General features: G+C 43.3%; 1 protein-coding gene across 2 annotated transcripts in view; it reads right to left on the reverse strand.

The window, feature by feature from the left end:
- IQGAP2 (IQ motif containing GTPase activating protein 2) overlaps positions 1–19,602 on the reverse strand; it is a 288,011-nt gene that overhangs the window by 141,903 nt on the left and 126,506 nt on the right. For both annotated transcript variants that reach the window (XM_004270825.4, XM_033430051.2), the window contains exon 3: positions 1,113–1,269. In XM_004270825.4, coding sequence (XP_004270873.1) covers positions 1,113–1,269 — 157 coding nt within the window. The remainder of the gene's footprint in view (positions 1–1,112; positions 1,270–19,602) is intronic.

Raw genomic sequence — 19,602 nt, forward strand, 5'->3', positions numbered from 1 at the left:
ACATTTTTTTTTTTTTCCTTTGGTACGCGGGCCTCTCACTGTTGTGGCCTCTCCCATTGCGGAGCACAGGCTCTGGACGCGCAGGCTCAGCGGCCATGGCTCACGGGCCCAGCCGCTCCGTGGCATGTGGGATCTTCCCGGACCGGGGCATGAACCCGTGTCCCCTGCATCGGCAGGCAGACTCCCAACCACTGCACCACCAGGGAAGCCCCAACAGCACAAATTTTAAAATTCCCTTTTGAAGACACATATAATGAAGGGGTCTTTCAGGCTGGTGTTTACTTTTTCCTCCTTTACTTCTTAATGGAAAATTTCAAACATAAAAATTGGACAGAATAGTATAATGAACTCATTTGCATGCCTCATCTAATCTCAACAACTATGAACACATGGCCAGTCTTGAATCATCGGTCCAACCTCCTCCCAGTTATTTTGAAGCAAATGATAGATATATCACTTTATCTGAAAATACTTAAACATGTATCTGAAAAATATCAGAATTTTTTTTATTAATACAAGATTGGTATTTATTTTGGTTTGGTTTTCTCACCCATATGCCTTCCCAAATTAGCCATGAAATAATTCTTAAAACTAGTAGCATATAAAAAGGGTAGTCTTAATTTGTTTTAAACACCAAAAGGAAAGGAGTTCCTGACTATTCAATGTCAGAATTTTTTTTTTAAATCACCTTGGGCCTAACTCTTTAGGGCCACAAGTTCAAGTCCTAGTTGGGTACTTTATTCCTTGATGAGAACAAGGGGAGTAATAAACTGTGTTGATGGTGAAAAAAGGAGGGATAGAGGGCCCCCCACTCTTACAGTTACTGGCACTAATAAAATGACCTCCATGAAGGAATAATGGGGGTGGGAGCTGGGAAGCCCCATAAAGCAGAGATCTCTCGGCCTCAGACCAGAAATAGACAAATGCTTTGCTTTTAAAATTGCTGCTGCCTCAGGAATGATTATTTACAGACTTAAAAGACCAAGGACATTCCCTTTCCCCACAACCCATCTCCCACCAAATCCTTATAGAAACACTAAAAGAAAGGAAAGGAAGGGAAAGACTGAACTTCCACTTTGAGCTGGAGGCCAGACCAATTAGATCTCAGTTACCTTGTAACGTGTTTGTTCCACATCATAGATCTTTTTCTCCGATACCATTTTGGGGGCAAAGAACTTGGCTAACTTTGCAAGGTAAACTCCGTTCCGGAGCCCTTCTTCCAGTTCAGTGGTTGGTGGCAATTCTTCCACTAAGCAGACTTCCATCCACCTAAAGGGATTAAAAAAACCTTAAGGTGACTCCAGTTCAAGTAACTTTCTATAACTGAAGAGATGCAGTATCTTACTACCTGTGATGGAGACATTAACAAAGGGAGCGGGATGTGAAACATCTTTAGGTGTCACAGATGGGAAGAGAGAACTTTCTGGGTGGGACAAGAATTGAGAACACACAGGAACAAGGGGGATGACAAGCCCAGAGGCACTGAACTCACTTCCAAGCCAGAGCTTGTCGACTTCACTTTTATCAGAGTCTCTGCCAATTCTCTTTTGTGCCAAAGAGGAAAAAGGCCAAAGCCTATTTGTATGGGTGGAATGAGTCTTGCTGACATTACAGAAAAAAACAGTTCCAAGTTTATGAGCCCTTAGTGGAGGACATTCTTGTAGGGGTTATGCTGTGGGGAGAGTGTAGTCCCAGGTGCAGTAAAATTTGCAGTTGCCTCAGTCTGGAAATGACTACCAGGAAAGGTAGGAAGCGTGGAAAAGGGACAGTGAAATTCAGAAAGCAGACGCTGTCTTCTTTAAATAGGACACATTCCTTTTTCCAATACCAGGAACTTATTACAGCATGCTTACCTTTTTTGGGGAAGCTATTTACTGGATTTTGAAAAAGATGAGATTAAATCTTAGGACATTGTGCCAGTATTGTAGAAAAGAGAGCACCAAGGTCACTACTGGCTCAAAAACACACAGTGGGAGGGGAGCCAGGCCAGTTCCCATTTCACACTGGTGTGCTGAGAATCTGTGGAGCTCAGAGAATAATGCGCTTCCTATCCATTCTTGAAGAACTCTTCCCTACTGTAAGACCCAAGAGGCAGGGGTGCAAGCTCTCACCTCCCTGCCACGAACCCACCGCCCAATCACCAACTATGAGTGTGAGCTCCACACCTATATAGCCAGTCCCCGCAGAAGATCATTAACAGCGACAGCGCCGATCCCATCAACACTTGGCAGTCGGGAGAGGGCTGTTCTGCAGTATTAACAACTGATCGTGATCCAAGCAGTGAACACTGTAAAACGTCTCAATCGCTCGCAGCTCTGGCCAACATCTTTGAAAAGCTCAAAGAGTCCCTAATAAGCAAGGAGTATTTACTGACCACTTATTTAGGCCATGTAAAACGTGGAGTATATGAGAAAAGCATAAACATAAGCCCTGCCTTCTAAGAGCATTAAGCATAATTGAGATGGCAACACAATTGTGGGGAAAAACCAGGAAGCCATGTAAGAGAGGCTATGCTGCCCAATGCTACATGTTAGTGCATAAGAAGAAAAAGTTGGGGAATAAAGGGGATCGTTGGATTATCACTGGAGTAGCAGGGAAAACAGTGAGAAGGTGGTGGGATCTGGATTTGGCCTAGAAAAGGGGAGTCTTTGGAAAGGCAGGGGAAGCGCTTAGGAGCTGGGGAACAGGACATACTAAAGCCATAAAGGAAACATGGCTGATTCACAGAGCAAACCCAGAGAAGACTCTGGGCCTTTGGGGTTCGTGGGAAGAAAGGAATAAAGCTGAGCACACAGTGAAGTGAGGCTCTGAGGGAACTGGCGTGAAGAGAAGTGACGACGTTTGCTGCCACAGGAAGCAGGGAGCTATTGGCATCTTCGCAGCAGAGGAGTGACAGGCTGACAGTGGTAATTAGAGAAAAGTAATCTTGTATGATGGATGCCCCAAAGATAAAGCGCTCTGTCAGCCTTTCCCATTGTGAGGAGTGGAGGGACTGGATGAGACAGGAAGAAAGGGGAAGGAAGGAAAACAAGAGGCATTTCAAGGAAACGGTAACAAGACTTGGTGACAGCTTAGAAAGTGCAGGAGGGGGGTCAAAGGAAAGAGAATATTCCCAGCCAGGGAGAGGGGCGCCGTGTGGAGGGAGGACTCAGCCCCACATCCACTGTGTGACCCCAGGCATGCCCCCTAACCTCTCTGGGCCTCATTTTTCTCCTCTGCTAAAGGGGCAGGAGATGAGAAGGATGGGATGTTAAGGTCTCTCCCAGGTCTAACATCCTAGGGGGACTGGGGAAACTGGGAGAAAAAGGAACTGATAAAATGAGATGACAAGTTTGCTTTCACATAACAAACAAGGGCTTCAAATGAACGTAAGAGTACCAATGCCTTGATGAACTTTTAAAAATGTAAGAAATCAATAACAACATTGCCTTTTTGATAAAAATCTGGCCAAGTTAAAAGCCATTGCACTAGACCAAGTTTCTAATCGAAATAAACTACACATTACGGCATTATGCTACTTCACATTAAAACAAACCTGTTTTCAAATAATTATCTTGAAAAAATGTACAAAATTGTTTCTAACACAACAGTATATAACTGCTTTATAATAATCCCATAATCGGGGGTAGATGTATGAAGGGTGGCAGAGAGGTAAATTGACAATTTGTAGTAGGAGTGGGGGAGATAAATTGACATTTGGGACCAAGGGGCAGGAAGTTAAAATAAAAACAACTCTGAAGTGTGATATTTTAGACTTGGTCTTACTTTTTAAAAGGATAATCACCTTAATTTTTGTCTGTGTTAGAATATATGCGTAGTTGGCTGAAAAAACTATTCGAAAAACTTATGTTAACTATAGCCTATTTAAAATGTAGCCATTGCTAACGCATATGACATCATGAAGTACTCAAAGGCAAAAGCCATCTCTTCTTCCTTTTCATAATCCCTTTATCCTGGAAATGTATTTACAGATAGTGGGCACCCAACAGATTGTTATTAAATGAAAGATTCTGACTGCTTAGGAAAAACATTTTCCAAGCATCGCAGTTACATCATAACATCTTTTAGGACACTGCCACTGACTTGTAAATGTAGCATTTTTGCAACATTAGGCATCAATGTTTCACTACCTTGAAAGTCAAAAGAAAATGCTATTACCATCAATGGTAACTAGTGTTTATTAGCACTATTTTATTCTAGAACCTGGATTTAATACTTGACGGGGATTATCATTTAATCCTCGAGCCCACCCCATAAGGAAAGGTGCTATTAGGATCACCACTTGCAGATGCTAATCTGAGGCCCAGAAAAGCCAAGGCCATAGAGCTACTAATTGAAAGACATCAAAAAGCTCCTCTAGGAACCCTCCTACACTGTGGGTTGGAATGAAAATTGGTGCAGCCACTATGGAGAACAGTATGGAGGTTCCTCAAAAAACTAAAAATAGAGTTGCCATATCATCCAGTGATCCCACTTCTGGGTATATATCCGGAAAAAACTTTAATTCAAAAAGATACATAGACCCCTATATTCATAGCAGCACTATTTACAACAGCCAAGACATGGAAGCAACCTAAATGTCCATCGACAGATGAGCAGACAAAGAATATGTATGTGGTACATATATACAATGGAATATTACTCGGCCATAAAAAATGAAATAATGCCATTTGCAACCACAAGGGTGGACCTAGAGATTATAATTTTTACTAAATTGAAGTAAGTCAGAAAGAGAAAAACAAATACCATATGATATCACTTATATGTGGAATCTAAACTATGACACAAATGAACTTAACTACAAAACAGAAACAGACTCATAGATATAGAGAATAGGCTTGTGATGCCACGGAGCAACTAAGCCCATGCGCCACAATTACTGAGCCTGCACTCTAGAGCCCGTGAGCCACAACTACTGAGCCTGTGTGCCCCAACTACTGAAGCCCGCGTGCCTAGAGCCCGTGCTCTGCAACAAGAGCAGACACTGCAATGAGAAACCCGTGCAGTGCAAGGAAGAGTAGCCCCTGCTCACCGCAACTAGAGAAAGCCCATGCACGGCAACAGAGACCCAGTGCAGCCAAAAATAAACAAATAAAAATAAATACATACATTTATTTTAAAAAAAAAGAGAGAGAGAATAGGCTTGTGGTTCCCAAGGTAGACGGGTGTGGGGGAGGGATGGATTGGGAGTTTGGGATTAGCAGATGCAAACTATTACATACAGAATGAATAAACCACAAGGTCCTACTGTATAGCACAGGATATTCAATATCCTGTGATAAACCATAATGGAAAAGAATATGAAAAACAATATGTATATGTATAACTGAATCACTTTGCTGCACTGCAGAAATTCACATTGTAAATCATTTGTGCTTCAATAAAATTTTTTTTCAAAAAGCCCCTCAAATTCCAATTTTTAACTCTCACGACTCAAACAGAAGAAGGCAGTCTCACAGCCTAGTGTAAAATAAAAGTGGTAACAGGACACTCCAGGCTCCTTCCAGAGTAGGAAAGACCCCATGGTTTGGAGATGCAGACGCTTTCACTCTTCAGTGTCAGGTCAGAGCATAGTACATTCGCTGTCAAAGTGGAGCAAACGTCCTAGGGTTCCATTTATTCCCTTGGAACTCCCTCTTTGTCGTCACCTACCTCACAACTGTAAGTGACAGACAGCCTCGGCTGCGTCTTGCGGGTGCTGTTGTAACTGGGTGCTGGGTATGGGAAGCTTAGAGTCTGTCTAAATGGGGTCACCTCCTCGAGAACTCTGACAAGACAAGGCAGGATCTCTAAGAGTCTCCTCATAATATACAGCTTGGAAACTTATCAATTATTAGTCAGTATATGATCAATAAAGTTTGAATGATGATAGCAAGACCATTCTTCTGGAACAGTCAGTAAACTCTGCGCCAGCATAACCAGCTAGGCTGGTTCCCTAACACTGCTCTCAGGGTATTAAACTGCCTCACAGGGAAGCAGGGGCGATAATATGCAAGCTTCTAAACTAGTACCCAGTCATCACGTGGGCTAAATATCCTTTGGACCTATGTTTCAAAAGCCTCCACTCTCCCCTCCCCCCGTCTGCTAGCAGGATGCTAAAGCTCAGGGCAACCTTGAAAGAAGATGGAAGATCTCCCATCAGCCTGGGTCCCTGAGGAACCCGGGGACCTGGGTTATCTGCCTGGTAAGGAGCCTCCTGTACCCCCTCATCCTTGCCTTAAGCTACTGCATGTTACCTGAAAAAGAATTACATTTCTACTGCCAACCTCAGCCTCAGTGGCTTATCTGTTACAAAGCTAGTGTTACCCAGCCAAATCAATGAAATCCATTAAGTGGGATTTTTATGGTCTGTTGGGGTCAAACTTCCTGTCGCAATCACAATACAGAAAACAACTGGCCTGATGTTCAGGAAGTCTGGATTTCCAATCACTAGCTGGATGCCCTGGAACAGGTCACTTAAAACTCTGAGCTGAGTTTTAGTCCAAGAGTGTAAAATTATAAATGGAATTCTGTACGACACTAATTATGTGATTTTGTTGTGTTTAATAACAGCTTTACTGAGAGAGAATTCACACACCATACACTCTTTTAAGATGTATAACGCAGTGACTTTTAGCATAGTCACAGGGTTGTGAGACCATCACTTAACAATTTTAGAACGTCTTCATCACTCTGAAAAGAAGCCCTATAACTCATTTACAATATTCCCTGTTTACTGCCAATTTTCCAACCCACTAATCTACTCTCTGTTTATAGATCTACGTATTCTGGACATTGCATGTAAATGGAACCATAAAGTACATGGCCGTCTGTGACTAGCTGCTTTCACTTACCATAATGTTTTCAAGGTTCATCTATAGTGTAGGATATATTAGGGCTGCATTCCTTTTCATTGCTGAATAATATTCTGCTGTATGGATATATATCATATTTTATTTATCAGTGTAGGGACATGTGGGTTTTCCCCACTATTTGGCTACTACGAATAATGCTGCTGTAAACATTAGTGTGTAAGTTTTTGCAAGGACATACGTTCTGCTTTTTCTTGTGTATATACCTAGGAGTAGAATTGCTGGGTCATAAGGTAACTCTATGTTTAATCTTTTTTGGAACTTCCAGACTTTTCCAAAGCAGCTGCAACATTTTACATTCCCATCAGCGCTGTGCGAGGATTCTAATTTCCCCAGCTCCTTGCCAACACTCAGCTGTCTTTCTGATTATAGCCATCCTAAGTAGATACAAAGTGGCATCTCATTATGGTTTTGATTTTCATTTCTCTGATGGCTAATGATATTGAGTATCTTTTTATGTACTTATTGCCCATTTGCATATCTTATTTAGAGAAACGTCGTTTCAAATCCATTGCCTATGTTTTAGCTGGGTTTTTTAAAATAATTGAGTTATAAGAGTTCTTTATATATTTGGTATACAAATCCCTTATCAGGCACATGATTTGAAAATATTTCTTCATTCTATGGCTTGTCTTTTTGCTTTCTTGATGGTGTCTTTTGAAGCACAGAAAGGTTGTAATTTTGATGAAGTCCCATTTATCTATTCTTTTTTTCTTTAAGTCTTTATTGAATTTGTTACAATATTGCTTCTGTTTTATGTTTTGGTTTTTTGGCTGCAAGGCATGTGGGATCTTAGCTCCCCAATCAGGGATTGAACCTGCACCCCCTTGCATTGGAAGGTGAAGTCTTAACCACTGGACCACCAGGGAAGTCCCCCATTTATCTATTCTTTTTTTGCTTGTACTTTGATGTCATATTTAAGAAACCACTGCTTAACTGAAGGTCACAAACACCTATGTTTTCTTCTAAGAGCCTCATAGTTTTAACTCTTATATTTATTATATCTTTTACCCATTTTGAGTTAATTTTTTGTACTGGTGAGAGGTAAGGGTCCAAATTCATTCTTTTTTTTCTTTTTTCTTTTTTTTTTTTTGTGGTACGCAGCCTCTCACTGTTGTGGCCTCTCCCGTTGCGGAGCACAGGCTCCGGATGCGCAGGCTCAGCGGCCATGGCTCACGGGCCCAGCCGCTCCGCGGCATGTGGGATCTTCCCGGACCGGGGCACGAACCCGTGTCCCCTGCATCGGCAGGCGGACTCTCAACCACTGCGCCACCAGGGAAGCCCTCAAATTCATTCTTTTGAATGTGGACATCCAGTTGTCTCAGCACCATTGGTTAAAAAGACTGTCTTCAATTTGACCTGAAAACCCACAGAAAACCAGAATTGGCCTGTGTCTCCTCCTGCTGCCCTCGCATTTACTGCTTCTTCCCCGTTCCTTCCATTGGTTGCTCGTACTGAACCTCAACACCAATATGTGAACATCTCATCCCAAACCAGAGGTGAAGCTATTCCTTATGAGCATCTTCAAGGCTGTCGCAGAACCTTATTTTCCTTTCGGGGGGCGGGGTGGGGGGGGCAGGAAATGGGGCTCTTTTGTATTAGTATTGCTTGCGTTCTCTTCTCTCTGCAGAAGGAAAATCTGAATCACTTACCAGGCAACAACAAAATGGAGGTAAAAGGAATTTCCTTTCTATCATTCAAGCAGACTGTCTTCAAATTTGTTTTTTTGTTTTTTGTTGTTTGAGTTGAGATGGTTTTCATTAAGTAGCTCTGTGTGGAAAAGTACCAGGTCCGTTCCAAGTGAGACCGGGAGAAGGAGGGGTGTGTGGCAGGGGAGGATACTGGGAGAAGGATGAAGGGGAGAGAAAGGTAAAAATTTTCCAATTTTAGGTTAAGGCCAAAAAGAAAAATAATTAATGTCATTTTGTCTTGCAAGAGAACCAAAAACAAACAAACAAAACAAAACAAAACCAAAAGCCAAAATACCACCTCACAGAAATCTGGAGACAAACCATCCATTCTATTGTGCTACTTTTTGCTTTGCAGAGCACAGGAAAGTTGTTTAACTGAGGCATTTGCTATCTGAGTTGTTATTCAGGAAATCTCCAACTATAAATCTTGGTCTGTATCATACAGCACTGTATGAAATAAATGTCCCCAAAGTAGAGCTGCTGGCCTAGAAACAGAAGGTGTGTTTTTTCCTGCACAAACCCTGTTTTAATGTAGTGCCCTAATCCGTGAACTTTCAAGTACTACAAGTCAATTTCTCTCCTGAAACATTTTGAAAATCAACATATGAAATATTTTACAAAAGGATAAAAACGACCAGCTATTTTTACGTGTACAGTGTAACTGGTCACCTTTTGTGCCAATGAGAAGTAAAATGTCAGAAGTCAGGGTTAGATTCAGTTCTCACAGTAAACCTTTCCATTCACTGGAGGCTGAGGCAAAACTGTCACAACGAGGAGGGGAGGGAATAAATTAGGAATTTGGGATGAACAGATACATGCTGCTATACATAAAATAAACAACAAGGACCTACTGTATAGCACGGGGAACTACATTCAATATCTTGTAGTCTATAATGGAAAAGAATCTGAAGAAGTATACACACACACATATTAAAAAACTGGATCACTTTGCTGTACACCTAAAACACTGTAAATCAACTATATTCAATTAAAAAAACAAAAAAACTGTCACCACAATTCTATCAGCCTAATTAGCTCAGGGGAACAGGGATGTCGAAAAACACATATTGCACAACTGAGGCAGGCATCCATGGGCCCCCAGCCTTCTCTCATATAAAATTTATTTGGTTCACTATAAGAAAATGATGTGAAATATTAAAATAATGCTAATTATTTTCTTTAAAACACAGACTTACAATACCATGAAAAGAAGCAGTATATGAGTCCAAGACCTAACAGGCACGGAGCAGGCTTTTGAGGACGTCTTTCTCATTCTCCTCTTCAGGAAGGAGATGATACAGCAACCCTCTGTCGAGTTTGGCAAGCATTTCATGAACTGTGTTCCACAGAATAATGGCTCAGTGAGATGCTAATACTGTCCTGGTGGGAAAGGGGGCCAAATGAACTTAGAAAATGTTGCATTCTATGTCTTCTCTGGAGGATTCATGTGTTGCATTAGCATCCTGAAAGCTCAGAGAATTCCTGAAGTCAGGAACCAAGTTTACTTTTTGATGCAATGTTTCCCCCCAATATTTTTTGACCATGGAACCCCTTTTTCCCAAATCACTTGGTAATATTTCATATGATGAAATGATAGGTAACTGATAAAAGCAGTACAATTTGGTGACTAAAATCATGGCATTTGGGCTCACACTTTCTGAGTTCAGATCCTAGTTCTAGCATAATACCAGTGATTTCTCTGTAAAATAAAGACACTTAAACTATCTACCTTTGGAGGGCTTTTGTAAGGAGTAAATGAGAATCTGTATAATATATTTAGCACTGTGCCCGGCATATAGTTAGAGCCTGGCAAACATTAACCACAATTATTATTAGCATGTCCCCAAGTTTGAATCTGGGCTATTTGCTCACCAGATGTGTAACCTTGACAGATTAATTAATCCAATTAATATTTTTGGGCATCAAGTACTTTCCAGACCTGGTTCCACGTGGTGAATCAGGCAAAGTCCCTCAGTTTCCTAAGCAGTAAGTCTCATATTCTCACCGATGTTAGGATGCCACTAGTTCAGGAGTTATGGAGGATTAAATGAAACACCACCAGTATGGAACCTAGCAGATAGCTGGTGCCCAGATGTCACTCACATGGTTGCCTTCTTTTTTATCTATCTATCTATTTTTTAAAATAAATTTATTTATTTATTTTTGGCTGCATTGGGTCTTCGTTGCTGTGTGCAGGCTTTCTTTAGTTGCAGTGAGCAGGGGCTACTCTTCATTGCGATGCACGGGCTTCTCATTGCGGTGGCTTCTCTTGCTGCGGAGTAAGGGCTCTAGGTGCGCGGCCTTCGGTAGGTGTGGCACATGGGCTCAGTAGCCGTGGCTCGCAGGCTCAGTAGTTGTGGCACATGGGCTTAGTTGCTCCGTGGCATGTGGGATCTTCCCGGACCAGGGATGGAACCCATGTCCCTTGTGTTGGCAGGCAGATTCCTAACCACTGCGACACCAGGGAAGTCCCTCCCTTCTCTTTAAATAAATTTTTCCAAGAATCTCTTTGGTGAGTTATTTCTTAGAAAATGATATTGAATGCATTATTTTAACCCTTCTTCCTCTATGTTTCTTAAACATAGGATAAGGAAAATAGAAATAAGTGGAACGGCCTGAGGCATTTATGGATATAAGAATGCCTGCAAACTTTGTAGCCCAATCTGCAATATGTCTGATTAACTTTTGAAAATTATTTTGAAAGAAATTTTGAAAAAAAGTTGTTAATTACTTCACAGCCTACACTGTTGCTTAAATATATGCTCTTCATAATTCTTCCTAACTCCAGGCACCAATCAGATATTTACCTCTCGAGGAGGTGACCGCGTTTAGACAGACTCTAAGCTTCCCGTACCCAGCACCCAGTTACAACAGCACCCGCAAGACGCAGCCAAGGCTGTCTGTCACTTGCAGTTGTGAGGTAGGTGACGACAAAGAGGGAGTTCCAAGGGAATAAATGGAACCCTAGGACGTTGGCTCCACGTTGACAGGGAATGTACTATGCTCTGACCTTACACTGAAGAGTGAAAGCGTCTGCATCTCCAAACCATCGGGCCTTTACTCCTACTCTGGAAGGAGCCTGGAGTGTCCTGTTACCACTTTTATTTTACACTAGGCTGTGAGACTGCCTTCTTCTGTTTGAGTCGTGAGAGTTAAAAATTGGAATTTGAGGGGCTTTTAGAAAAAAAATTTTATTGAAGCACAAATGATTTACAATGTGAATTTCTGCTGTGCAGCAAAGTGATTCAGTTATACATATACATATTGTTTTTCATATTCTTTTCCATTATGGTTTATCACAGGATATTGAATATCCTGTGCTATACAGCAGGACCTTGTGGTTTATTCATTCTGTATGTTATAGTTTGCATCTGCTAATCCCAAACTCCCAATCCATCCCTCCCCCACACCCGTCTACCTTGGGAACCACAAGCCTATTCTCTCTCTCTTTTTTTTAATACATTTATGTATTTATTTTTGGCCGCACTGGGTCTCCGTTGCCGTGCGCGGGCTTTCTCTATTTGCGGTGAGCAACTCTTCCTTGGGGTTATGCTCATTTAGACTAAAGGGGACAAAGACAGGGCAACAGTGAAGGAAGGCTGTCAGACCTCTGGGATTCTAGGGAATGGGACAACAGAGCTTTCTGGTTGTGTTATCCATCTGGATAAGGGAAGAATGACCCCGAAGCAGATTCAGAGATTGAGAGGGCTGCCACTCCCACCACAGGCCCAGACCGGCTCCTCCTTAAAGGGCAAGGCTATCTCTTCCTGGGTTCCTGTGGGTCTGGAAGGCAGGGCCAGCAGCCTGGTGAGCCCAAAGGACAGACCACCAAGCGGATTATTCTGGAGGCTTAAAATCAGAATTTGCCCGGCTACATTTTAGACTCGCTTGGGATCCATCATCCCCTTTCTTCTTTCTAATTTCTCGCTTTTAGAATGGGAATGTCTATTGTATGGCTGTCCCTCCTTTGTAATTTGGAAGCACAAAACTTCTGGGTTGCATAGCTTCACAGCTGGAGAGGAATTTTTGCCTCAGGACGAATCACATCTCAAGTTTCATCCACACCTGATTTAGATACTTTGGTGAGACTTGGAACTCAGAGTTGATGCTAGAATGGGTTAAGATGTTGGGGCTTCTGGGATGTAGATGAATGCATTTTGTCTCTGAGAAGGACAGAAATTTGGGGGAAAAAGGGGCAGAACGTTGTGGTCAGAACTGTGTCCCCTCCAAATTCATATGTTGAAGTCCTAACCCACACAGTACAAGAGAATGTGACTGTATCCAGAGAAGGGGCCTTTAAGAGGCGATTAAGTTTAAATGAGGCCATTTGGAGAGGACTTAATCCAATGACTGGTATAAGAAGAGGAGATTAGGACAAAGAGAGACACCAGGGCTGTGCACACACGGAAGGAAACCCAGTGAGGACACAGCAAGAAGGCAGCCATTGGCAAGTCAAGGAGAGAAGCCTCAGAAGAAACCACTTCCACAGACACCTTGATCTTGGACCTCCAGAACCACGAGAAAATAAACTGTTGTGTAAGCTACTCAGTCTGTGGTATTTTGTTACGGCAGCCCAAGCACACTAGCTAAACCATCAACCCCCACCATCCTCTAAAACTCCTCACCCAATTTTATTTCTCTTCATTGTATTTCTTACTACCTGGCAGATTGTATCATATTTATTTGTTGGACAGACTCACCTACTTAGAATGTAAACGCCGTAAGGGCAAGGCCCTTGCCTGTCTTTTGAGAGGCATATAGTGCAATGGTTCAAAGCACAAACTCTGCAGGCACAGGCCTGAGATGGAAGCCAAGCTCTGCCACTTACCAGCTGTGTACCTTGGGGAAACGGACTTAACTTGTCTGTGTCTCAGTTTCCTAATCTGTACGCTGCGGATAGTCATAGTCTGCTTCAGAGGGCTGTTGTGAGTTGATGGAAAAAAGCACAACAACAGTGCCTGGCACATAATAAACACCTTGAGAAGTAGACAGCAGAGCTTTTACTGCTCGGTGCTATATCCCAGGACCACTCTGCCCAACTGCCAACACAAGTCACTGTTCCCATCTGTCCTTCAGCACTAGTTGTCTGCCACGCACACTTCCGTGGGGCTGCAACTAAGCCAGCATTTTGCTACGTCCAACATGCCTTCTCTCCTCTTGGCAGTCTGCAACATCCCACCATGGCTAATCTAAGCCATCCTCCACTCCCACCACCCCACCCGCCCCTGTCAACACACACACACATTTTATTATTGCCTTACACAAGTTAGGGGTTTAAACGGTATTTCGTAGGGGCTCTACAAATACTTATACATGTTCCCAAGCCAGGTTTCCACTCTAATGGAGCTCCCTCGATCCTGATAATGCCAACCACAAATGACGGCAGCTCCCATGGGATTGGCACGTTGCTCGGCACTTAGCTGACACTTGGCACTTACGTGAATGTATTCTCACACTAACCTGATGGGATCGGTATGATTCCCGTTTACCAGGGAAGGAAAGAGGCTCAGAGAGTTAAGCAACTTGCTCACAGCTACACAGCTAGCAGGCTGAGATTCCAATACAGATTGTCACCTCCGTAGCACACGTGTCTGCCACACTCTGCTCTGCTCTGACAAACTGTCTACGATGAACTCGGTGAACAGGGCTTAAGCTACCTGCCTAGGAAGGTTCACTTCTTAAGAGGAAACTCACAGTGGAGCCTTCTCCAAAACCAAAACAGGCCAATTCAGATCTTCATAGACTGTTTTCCCAAAGCGAGGTGCGATAATACAAGATGAAGGTGAACATCTTTTTTGGGACGGCTGAAGAGGCTGCTGTCACTTTCAGAGGTGTCTATGGGGTGCAGCTGTGCACTGGACTTTGGGTTCTCAAAAATCTGTCTTCAAACTTGGTTCTGCAATTTATTAGTCGTGATTACCTTAGTGTGCAACCATTTCCCTGGGCCACAGTTTCCCCTTTTCAAAGATTAGGTACAACACCAGCTACCTCACAGAGATGTTATGAGAACTAAAACAGATACCATCTGTGGAGTCACCTGGTAGAAGAGTACCCAGCATGCAATGGGTGTTCAAGAAACAAGTGTTGATCAAAAGGAAGAAAAAGGAGTTAGGCAGGTGAGCATCAGTTTAAAGTGTAATGTTCCAAAGGATCCACCAGATACCACATGCTCTTCAAAGAGCATCTTTCCTAAGCACCTAAGCAGCCTGGCTGTGCTGACCTGAAAGTGTAAGACGCAAAGTCCGCTGGATGGAGGCCACTGGGGCATACAACACCCTGTAGTGAAACCAGCGGACCAAAGTGCCTCAGAGACCTGAACTCAAAAGTTGGACTCTGTCTACTTGGCTTCCTTAGAACTTGCTACAGGGGAGACGAGGCTGTCATGGTCATTTGCAGTGCAAAGCACCTTCCATTTTGGAAGGTAACCGTGAGATGGGAACAGAGAAAAAGTAAAGAAGAAAGAACCAGAAGAACTGGGCAGGGGTTTCCTGCCAAATCAACACCCACTGGAGGCTTCCACACAAATTTTGGCCTAACCAACAGCTGAAGACTTGATGAAGCAGATTCTCCTTCCTGGGTTTGGCTGCATTGTGCTCATGATCTAACCACAAAATAATTACTGTTCTTGCACTTTTAGACAGTTTTTGCCTCAACGCAGGCAGGAAAATGTAAGCAACAAGCTTAATAAGATCACTGTAAACTTAGCTAATTTACCACACCCCTCCCTACCCGCAACTCACCTTTTTACAGCCTTCTCCTACTTCCTAACCAAATATTCAATAGGGGATCTTTTTTTAGCACAGGCTCTGGACGCGCAGGCTCAGAGGCCATGGCTTACGGGCCCAGCCGCTCCGCGGCACGTGGGATCTTCCCAGACCGGGGCACGAATCCGCGTCCCCTGCATCGGCAGGCGGACTCTCAACCACTGCACCACCAGGGAAGCCCAGGGGATCATTTAAATAATGTACATTTTAGAACACCAAGAGAATTCCATAGCTAAAGCCAGGTCAAATTTCAAAATATAAGACACATAATCAGTCAAAACAGCATCCAGGATGAATTTCCCTCCTTCTCCGATTCCCTTTAAACTACAGGTATCTTGTGCTCAAAGTTAACCCTTTTCTGGCAATGGGGAATAAGACAGAGATATGAACGCTGGTTCTTCTAGAGTCTAAAAGATCAAAAAAGAGTAGCTCTTAGTAGTAGTCAAGTACAGCAGGAGAAGACACCATTGGTAAGTTTAACTGTGAGAAACGTCATTTTAGTACCATATCAAGAGCCCCTTCCTCCACTAGCTGTGTCCTCTGCCCAGCCCTTCCTGATTTCTCCCACCCCCACTAGCAGCTGTACCAAGGAAGTGACAAACAGGGACCCACTAGATGCCATCAATCACTGTCACTAAGAAGAGAATGAAAAGAATCCAACATATATAAGGCTTCCCTGGTGGCGCAGTGGTTGAGAGCCCGCCTGCCGATGCAGGGGACGTGGGTTCGTGCCCCGGCCCGGGAAAGAATCCAACATATGTTCTCACAAACGCCTCCCCCTCTCCACTCCCACTCCTCCTCACCGGTACACAATCTTTTTTTTTTTTTTTGCGGTACGCGGGCCTCTCACTGTTGTGGCCTCTCCCGTTGTGGAGCACAGGCTCTGGACGCACAGGCTCAGCGGCCATGGCTCACGGGCCCAGCCACTCCGCGGCATGTGGGATCTTCCCGGACTGGGGCACGAACCCGTGTCCCCTGCATCGGCAGGCGGACTCTCAACCACTGCGCCACCGGGGAAGCCCACTGGTACACAATCTTTATAAGCAGCCAGTCCCTTTTTCACAGCCCTTCAGTGGAAATGGTTAGCAGAAGCATCCCCAGCACTACTCTTTTCCTGTGTGTCTATATTTACAGTTCACACGCTTCCCAGGCAATACTGAAGCAGGGCTTCACACCAACTGGCTATGGAAAATCCCGATCACGGAGAGATGAAGGACTGATGATCAAAGCAAGGCCGCGTTCAGTGCCAGGAGGGATGGTGGGATAGAAAGGATGCGCAATACAGGTAGCAGATGGTGCTCTCCCCAACATGTTCTCAAGTCAGAAAACCTGGAGTTCCTTATTTCTCTGCTGACCACTGTGGCACTTGATAAATCAATTCCTGTGGCAACAGCTCTAAGTATGACACTCTAGAAAAGGATGTTGTAAATGGAAGACAGACACTTGCATTCATTCCTGGGAATAGAGTGAGAGGCAGAATGTGGCAACTTGCATCATAAGTCATAGAACAAGTTTTCTCTTTGACTCCATAATGCCTTACTGTGCATATATCATGGCTAAATAATGTAAGAGAACTAAAGCAACAATAAAAGCCTAATTGTATGCATGAGGATATTAACTGCAGTGATATTAAAAAAAAAACAATTAAAACACTGTTTCACAGAAGAGATTGTGAAGTTATGGGACATAATACAGATGAAACACGTAGCCAGTAAAATGTATGACAACTTAGCAAAAGGGAGGGAATGTTTCTGTAGTAAAGTGAATCAAGCAATGATACAAAAATATGTGCTTTTAGTTATAACTATATCAGGTATGTCTGCATATGAAAAATTTAGAAAAGTTGATATACTAGGTTGGTGGAATTTTAAGGGTCCCTAATTTTTTTTGAAATTTTTGTAATAAAAATTAAGACAAAAGGAAAATCAGGCTAAAAGTCACCACAATTAATTCAACTATTTTCCAAACCTCAGTTGTGCCACACGAGAATAGGTAGCAACAGACCAGATGCACATCTACCAATAAGGATGGAACTTTCAGAGCCTAGGGGAAAAAATTCAAACAGAAGGAGACAGCCATAGCATTTCCATTTATTAAAAATAGGTACCCACAAGATGAGATACATTACAAGACTACATACAGGCCTAAATGATGCACTTCATACATATTTGAATGGTTGCCTATGGGAGGGAGGGAACTAGGGAAAAAAGGAAGTAACTCGTAGGGGCCCAGGACAAACCAGTGGCCACCCCGTGACCAGTAAGACCACTGCAGAGTGTGATTGGCTCAACCTTCGCACCTGATGTCCTCAAGGAGGGCCAGTCACAGTTTGAAGATATTGGAATAAACTGCTACAATTTCAGGCTACTAGACATTTCCTCTCCAGGACATGTCCCACACTCCAAAACAGTAGTTTCTTTATATGACAGCCATTCTTTCCCACCCCAGGTTCTAATTTTCCTTCTATTTAAAACGAGATTAAAAGGCTGCAGGAGGGCTTCCCTGGTGGCGCAGTGGTTGAGAGTCCGCCTGCCGACGCAGGGGACACGGGTTCGTGCCCCGGTCCGGGAGGATCCCACATGCCACGGAGTGGCTGGGCCCGTGAGCCATGGCCGCTGAGCCTGCGCGTCCGGAGCCTGTGCTCTGCAGCGGGAGAGGCCACAACAGTGAGAGGCCCGCGTACCGCAAAAAAAAAAAAAAAAAAAGACTGTAGGAAATCATCATTACTGAAAAAGATTTAATCATGTTGCCAATTGTGCAAATAATTTTGTTACAAAATTGTATAACAATTGTATAGTAATATATGCGTGTATAATTATAAATGTAGTAATATAACCATATGTAACTATTCAGAAATGATCCCTTATATACTACAAAAGAAACTGGCAAGAGTGGCTACATCTGGAGAGTAGAACCAGTTAGAAAAAGGACGTAATTTCCACTATGTACTCCCTTTTCAGACCTTTAGAATTTTGTACTGTTCACGTCTTTTCCTCATTTATCTACTAGGTGGTTCCTTCTGCCCCTCAGGTGTTAAGAGTCCTTTGTATGTTACAGATGTTGGTGCTTTGTAATATAATTTTTCTAGTGGTTTTTGTCTTTTATATTTTCTGGTTTTGCCTTTAATTTGACCAAATAAAAAATTTAAAGTACCTACTTAAGAGAGCGCTCACTCTGTACATATCGTATTACAAAATAAGCTTAAGGAGAAAAGGCTCCGGTTATACCAGAACCAGTAAGAAGCCAACTGAGCTCTCTTCTCTAAGCTTGATCCCAGTTTCCCGGAGCTAGACACCTTTCCTCCCAAATCCTGTTGACCCCGCGAAGCCCGAAGCAGCTCAGCAGGTGGCCGCATTGCCTGGGGTGCTCGCTGTACTTCCTTGATTTTATATGTAGCTTAATAATTAATTAGAGCCCTGCCACTCAGAATATCTTCTCAGGACCAAAGGCAGCCGGGGACTGCTGTCTCTGTCAAATTGTCCCCACCCTTGAGTCTCTACATTTCTTGGCTCCGAGTAGAGATGCACCTTTGATCCGAAGGCAGGACTGGGGGCTCCAGAATCCTTACACCTCAACAAGGCATGTTAAAAAGTTGTTTTCAACTAACATTCTTTTCTTAGAAGTCAGTTTCTTTACTGTTCGCTAGCTCCTGAGTCAGAACAGCGGCTACCTGCGGCAGAGTGGCCTTCGAAGCAGGAAGTGGGAGGAGAGGGTCCACCAGGCCAGCACTGCCTTGGACCCGCCAGAAAGCAGGGCCTGCAGGAACCACCCCTACAGCATGTTCTGGAACTGAGCACCCTAAGTGCTGTCCACAATGAGTTCTCACTGAGAAAGCCTTTGAGAAGTGTAAGAGTTTCCAGACAGATAATTAAGGACCATTTCGATCGTCTAACAATTTCATCATTGTTCTCTATTAAAACTGACATCTGAAATAGACAACTTCTTTCTGTGGCAAACCCTTACAGAAGGGGGAAATGCAAGTCTACAGGAATAATAAACAATCTTGTCCCACCCACTTTGGGAAAAAAGCAACAGACAAGTGGAACTTTTAGGGGGAAAGGGCAAGAAGCAGCCAAAAAATGAACTTCTTCTATGTAGTAAGAAAATCAAACTCCAACTCTATAGCTGAATATTATGTCCATGTAGGAAAAAGTTGACAGACAGGAAAGGAGTGATGGACACAAAAAGAAACTGGCTGAAAAGCAGGAGGCGCACACACCACTGTCTCCCCGCTCTGGTGGGAAGCACAAATCATAGGGACTAACTGAGTGACCAACAACAAGGTTTCCAGCTCGG

Source organism: Orcinus orca, chromosome 3 (genome assembly GCF_937001465.1).
Source record: "Orcinus orca chromosome 3, mOrcOrc1.1, whole genome shotgun sequence".
NCBI classification, from domain to species: Eukaryota; Metazoa; Chordata; class Mammalia; order Artiodactyla; family Delphinidae; genus Orcinus; species Orcinus orca.